Source organism: Phalaenopsis equestris, unplaced genomic scaffold, assembly GCF_001263595.1.
Source record: "Phalaenopsis equestris unplaced genomic scaffold, ASM126359v1 Scaffold211444, whole genome shotgun sequence".
In the NCBI taxonomy this organism is placed as follows: domain Eukaryota; kingdom Viridiplantae; phylum Streptophyta; class Magnoliopsida; order Asparagales; family Orchidaceae; genus Phalaenopsis; species Phalaenopsis equestris.
Window position 1 is genome coordinate 963 of NW_018230446.1, and position 7,092 is coordinate 8,054.

The 7,092-nt window shown below is 31.3% G+C and overlaps 1 protein-coding gene across 1 annotated transcript; it reads left to right on the forward strand.

Moving 5' to 3' along the window:
- The first annotated feature begins 248 nt into the window (after nt 1-248).
- On the forward strand, nt 249-3,019 carry LOC110036832 (transcription factor BEE 1-like). Its single transcript, XM_020741366.1, has 6 exons — nt 249-566; nt 705-821; nt 1,127-1,192; nt 1,883-1,951; nt 2,246-2,326; nt 2,946-3,019. The coding sequence occupies exons 1-6, from the start codon at nt 297-299 to the stop codon at nt 2,988-2,990; spliced, it is 648 nt and encodes a 215-aa protein (XP_020597025.1). The 5' UTR covers nt 249-296; the 3' UTR covers nt 2,991-3,019.
- The last annotated feature ends 4,073 nt before the right edge of the window (nt 3,020-7,092 follow it).

Consider the following 7,092-nt stretch of genomic DNA (forward strand, 5'->3'; position numbering starts at 1 on the left):
ATCTTACCAAATTACAAAAAAATAAAAAAACATTTGAAAACATACAAATCCAACACCAAAGTCAATAAAAAATAATAATGATAACAATAATTAATTAAAAAAAACACACCAATGGGCATATATTTAAACAAGGACCCACCACATATGAACCCATCCACATAATTGATACATGCCCATCCTCCCATTATACCAAATAGAATTGTGCACAGCTCATCAACAAGCCTTCCAAATCTCCCTCCTTCTCCCCCTTCTACACTCTCTCCACATCCTCCCAACCCTTTCCTCCCTCCTCAGCCATGTCTGACTACACAAACAATCTCAAGCTTCCTTCTCCCTTCTCCTTCACAGAAATTGCCCATTTTGCAGAGCTCGGTGAGAATGCCATGGAAAATCCAAGCCCACACTTCACACCAGAAGCCTTCAGCTTTCCTTTAGTCCATAATCTTCCAAACTTTTTACCACATGATCATCACAAACCTGTCTCAGAACCTGCAACCGATAACAAGAGGAAGCAATCAACTGCAAACCATTTGGAAGAAGAAGAGAACTCTAAAAGAAGGAAGGAAGTAGGCATCATAACTGCTCTTCATATCTAAATCATTATACTTAAGAATTATATTATTTAGTAAAATTGCAAGTAAATACTTACATGATATTATAAGATTTGCATCAATTTCCATTTTCTTTTTTTTTTGGTTTTAAAGGGTTTGAAAGAGAGTGCAAGGAGTAGGAATTCAGATGGAGGAGAGAAACAGAAGGAGGTGGTTCATGTGAGGGCCAGAAGAGGCCAAGCTACTGACAGCCATAGCTTAGCTGAAAGGGTAAGTTTAGTGCTTGTTTATAATCATTTTTATTTTTATTTTTTTTATTTTAAATATATATATGTATAGTCTATTTTTTCTATGAAATAAAAAAATTAATTCAAATAAACCTTATAATTTCAGTAATTGACATACTTTGACCCCACCAACATATGTGAGCACACACCCATAGTTGTGGTGGGTGGAGCCTACTTTGCTGCTGCTGATTCTACTTGATATTCATGCAATGTATCTGACATTTTCACTTTTATATAATTGGGGAAAGCATGGGGCTGATTGTAACTTTGATATTTGGTCAAACTCAGGTGAGAAGAGAGAGAATAAATGAGAAGATGAGATGCTTACAAGATCTAGTTCCTGGCTGCTATAAGGTACATAACTACCTATTTATAGTGCACTTCATTTGATTGGAGTGCATGGTTATGTGCTGGTATATACTCGTTGTGTATTCCATCCGGTTCGAGCGAATGCATGCATGCATTTAGGGGTGTAACTTAGCTGAGTCGACTCGTGAGTCAACTCAAGCTCATGCCCAACAAGTGGCTCGTGAGTTTAGCACGATGAATTAATAGGCCAAGCTCTTAGCTCTGTCTCGACTAATTGACTCATGAGCTGGATGCTTAATGTAAATTGTATTTCGAATATATTAAAATTTACGGCTTTATCTTTAAATTATTTAAATATTAAAAAAAAAGATATTTTAAATTTTATATCACATGATTTCTTATTATTTATCTCATATTAAATGTTCACTCTATTTGTCATTTTATTATAACGCTAGATTGAATTAGTATTTTTTATTTTATTTTATAATAAACAAGTCAGCTTAAACTCTTATACAATTAATCTCAAATTTAATTAATTAATGCTCTAACTGAATATGGTTGGACTTGTTTATGCACCTAACGACAGTACACAAATATGTGCTTTTGTCTTCTACATATAGAACTAAGTACATTATGTATACCTAATAATTTTTCAATCTTTGAAATTTAATTAGTTTAAGTTGATGGATTAATTAATTGCTTATTACATCTTTTTAATCCTTTTCTTCCTTATAGACAATGGGCACTGCTACTATGCTTGATGAGATAATTAATTATGTCCATTCTCTTCAAAATCAGGTAGAGGTGAGTTCATCTCTCTCTCTCTCTCTCTCTCTCGAGAAAATATTAAGTCAATCATACGGACGTCCAAATGTCGGCATGAATCGCACCACGCCATTGTGCGCAGGGCGGGCTGAGATTCAGGCCGTCATCCACATGCTCGGACGTCCAAAGGGCGGCATGAATCGTACCATGCCGTTGTGCACAGGGCGGGCTGAGATTCAGTCCACCATCCACATGCTCGGTTATTCGAAATTAATATTTTCTCGTGTGTGATTGTGTAATTATAATTTTATGATTATGAGAAACACCTTGCAGTTTCTTTCAATGAAGCTTTCAGCAGCGAGTTCCTTCTATGACTTTGAGTTGGATGTGCAGTCCATGGCAGCTGCACAACAGGTGATTTACATAAACAATTATTTATTTATTCATCTTTTTTTTTTTGCATAAATAAAGTATTTGATGTGATTGGGGGGCAATTAGTAATTATTATGCTAATTAGGGGGTATTTTAAAAAGACAATTCCCTGTTTTAGGGAAGATTCTAATAGTTTGTCTGCATCTCAATATTTAAAAAAAAAACAAAAAAAGAAGGAAAAATATGATGGAAAAATAATATATGCATGATATTTTTATTATATTTAAATTGTATAATTAATATTAAGTTAATTTGGCTTAGAAAAATTCAATAATGCAAAGATATAATTATATGATATTTTTTGTATGAATTAATTATTTGAAAACATATATCTCTCAATAATTTACATGTAAATATTTATTTTTAGGAGCAAATATTTAAAATGCCATGTTCAATAAAAAAAATTGTTAATTACATTATTCTTTTTTTTTAATTATAAGTAAAGCTAATTTTTATTTTTAAAAAATGAATAATTAATTAGAAGTCCTTATAAGAACCTCTATTTATTTATATTTTTACTGTGTTATATATCCAAATAAAATTCCTCAAATTATATTTGTACTAATTTCTTATTTTTTTCTTCTTAATTTCCTTTTTGCAGATGGGAATTGCTCATAATGAACCCCAAAATAATGATTTTTACTAATCTCTCTCTCTCTCTCTCTCTCTCTCTCTCTCTCTCTCTCTCTCTCTCTCTCTCTCTCTCTCTCTCTCTCTCTCTCTCTCTCTCTCTCTCTCTCTCTCTCTCTCTCTCTCTCTCTCTCTCTCTCTCTCTCTCTCTATCTCTCTCTCTCTCTCTCACTTCATTGTTCCCTTATCCCATGCATGGCACACGTGCGAGAGGTCATTTCATGAGTCCATGCATATGTGTGGGCCTTAGTTATGAGTGCAATTAAATAATAAAGAGTAGTATTTTTTTCATGTCAAACATGAGTGTATGTTTGTGCTATGGCTCATTGCTTCCATGCCTTGTTGTCTCATGAATGTTTTACTTGTTGGAATCTAGTGGTTTAGAATATATTCATGAAATACAATAGAAGCTAATTTATTTAATTATTGTGATTGAATAAGGAGTGGTAACTAGGTTTCTAACATTTTGCAATAAATTAATGGGTTCTTGCCTAATCTATTTGGAAAATTTATATACATGCCACACAATTCTTATGTATTTGCGTATCTAAAACACGTAATTTGATATTTGTAGTTATGACTTTTCGGTGTCTTAAACCCATGCATGAAAATGTTAGCTATGTAAATACATAAGATTTGTGAGTTGTGCATGTAAATGCCCCCTTGTTATGATAAATACTTCTAGTAATTTCTAAGATGAAATTAAGAATTCGTTGGTATTGTTGTTAGTTGGGAGTATTTATAGTTAAATGTTCTATAGTTGGAGTTAGGATTTTTTAAGTACAAATTTTGTGATTCTCAACATAAAAAATATATATAATCAAACTATTATGTATTTATATCTCTAAATTGTTATATCTACTTATATAATACTATAATTTTAAAATCACATCACATTAATTTATCTAAAATGTAATACATTTTTTAATGCATATGTTCTGATGATATTTAGACACTGAAATCTTATATAACTTTATATCTTAAGAACTCATTGGTAAGTATGTAAATCCCCTATTTTTTTCACAACAATGATTTGTTACATAGATTGCATCAATATAAGATAAAGATTTAGTCTAAAGAAGAAGCCTAACATTTGTTTTGAAGCATGAAATTAAAAAATATTAATGTTAATACCTAGCTCTAGAAAAACGGCCAATGAGCATCTAACTAAAAGCCTTTAATTTGAGCGAAATGCATCATGAGGGTTTCAAGAGCGCTGTTAGGGTTTCCTCCAAAGACTCCCTTTCTTCCTTTTTCTCAAGGCCCCCCCTCTCTGGAGTTTTGATAAATTAACCTTATGGATTCTTCTTCTTTTCCCCATCTCCATGTTAAAAACCCATCAATTCTTGATAGATTCTTTTCTATGAACTTGCAGGGCATTTTTTTTCCTCTTAGTTCTCAACCTCTTTCCACCTTGAACCTACCATTTATTCTTTGAAGTCAAATATGTTCTATTTGATGACACGATCAATAAGAGATCTAAACAATGGATAAATAGACCTTTCTATTGTAATATTTTTCAAGCTATTTAATAATTTATGGAACTTGAGAGGTAAAGTTGATCTCATATCACTAGTTGGTGTTTTCCTTTTAAGTTTAATTGTGTTGATGATTATGAGATCGTTATTACTGAAAGTCAGTGGTGTATCAGTGTCTAACCCTTTATCCTTAAAAATGGATACCTAATTTCAAATATATTAAGAAATATTTTAATGAATTCAATATTTAGGTTAAATTTATAATCTTCTTTTATGTTACTAGATAGATATTGGGATTTGTAATAATCCTAACAAGATTGGGGTTCCCCTTATTATCAACAATCTAGTTTCTAAGGACATCTAACTCAATTTTATCAGATTAAAAATATAAATCAACACAAAAACACAGTTGCCAAACTTCACTACCTTTTTTTTTTTTTGTCAAGGGTAAGGATGTCCATCAATAAGTTGTGTACAAAGGGAATCCATCCTCTTACAAAACCTATGATACTTTTGCCTGTGATTCTACTTCATGAACTAAATCCCTATCGTACTAACTTCCCTCCATAATTACTACCCATCGAGGTAGAAGTCAAAATTGGCATATAATGAGATCCATGCCTATGAGAAAGTTGAACAAAACCAATCATCCTCGTTGATCTTTCTGAGCCACGAATGATTCACTTGATATGATTTTCAATAAAACTTCTTCCTATAACTTACACCACTTCTCTAACCACACACTTGAAATTTATTAGATACATTTATCTCTTCCAGCTCACAATAATAACCTAATATGGCTTGCTTCCACCATGTATAATGCTCATCCCTTTACCTCATCCTAACATGCTACTTTTAAACCCAAAAATGGCAAATCAAAAGGGGAATCTTCATTAACCCAAAACTAACATATTTATTTTTCCAAGATAGGGGTCTAAAATGTTCATGGATTTAATGATGACATACTTATTAATCAACGATAACAATTTGGACCATCTTTGTTTGATGGAATCCAGTCCGTCCACTTACATCACCTTCGACCCAATCTTTTGTAATCATTTTAAGATTTTCCCAAATGAAAATAATATTATTAACTTCACTTTATCCCCATATGGCATAATTTTGATCAAATTGAACAACACTACCACCTCTTTATTTATTTTGGAAAGTTAAAATCAGTTTTTTCAAGCTATTCTGATATTCTCGTTTGTTATCAAATTCTATATTACATAGTTTTATGATAATAATTGTGCATTGAAAAAGAAAGAGTTAAGAAATTCTAACGTCTCCATGGCTTCTAGCATTATTGACCCATTGACCATCATGAGAGAATGTAATTGTATTCAATGATTTGAGAATAAATTGGGTGGCCATGCAAAATGATTGATTTTAACTCCTGCATCTTATACTCCACCATATTTGAGCTTCATAAAATTTGACATTGTTTTAACCGGCTTCACTTATAAAGTGACAATCCTATCATATGCTTACATAAGAGAGATTTCTCAAATGAAATTTGTATGAACACTTATCCCTTATCCCACTTCAATGTTATAGAACCCTTAAAATTTGATCACTAACTATATATTGCTTAATAAGATTGATACTACACTTGTTTATTTGCTTGCATTCTAGACTTATAATTTTGTAGCTCGGTTAGGATTCCTTTTCTGACACTATTTTATACAAGCATGACAATTCTTTTTATTTTTTATTTAGCAATGATCACATATAACACACAATCTACATGGTTGGCTTCCTTTTTTTCGTGACATAATAAAGTCCTATAGCATTTTGGGACTCAACTAGTTCTTGAGTTACTATCCTCAGTTACCCTGAGATTCTCTCTTTCCATCTTTAATGATATATTGGTAGTTTTTGAATCATTTAAAATATTTTATGAACTTAAGAGGCTTGTTTTGTATATCAATATCTGCTATATTTTATCTTTCATGACATTAAAATAGACTTTTTCCCGTTGTTCTAAACTATTAATGAGTTAGGTGATATTAGTATTCTTATCATGGATTTTCTTAGATATCTGAGATAGCCTCTTCTTCTTTGTTGTTCAAGGGAGGCTCTCTATTTTTATGTGAAAATGATTTTACACATTATGCTTCATGGCTATCTTATATCTCAATCATTCTTATCTTTGGGGGTTTCTTGATATTGGGGCCTGTATTATGCTCTCAACATGACTATTTTTAACCCGAATACCTTAAATTCCTTGGCTAATTTAATTTGATCCTGGGACTTGTGTTAATGCGACATTAGGCAATAAACTATAATGGTCCTCTAAGTAATAATAGTCTGAAGTACTACACAACGTCATATGTTCACATAAGAAGCTTTAATATTGATCTAAAAAATCATTTTAAATTTATGGGATCCCAATTCAAACTTGACCTAACTCTAAATCAATAATATCTACATATTTAATTCAAAATATTATAATATGTGATTTATCTTGCAAGAGTTCTTTTTTCATATTATCAAATATGTTAGAGAGAGAGTGGCTGATATTTTCTTAAATTTAAATTCTATTTTCTTAAAAAAATACAAAAAAATATTTCTTAATATGCTAAAAGACAAACCGACTTATTAAAGTAAATAATTTAATGTAACTTAATAAGGAAAAAA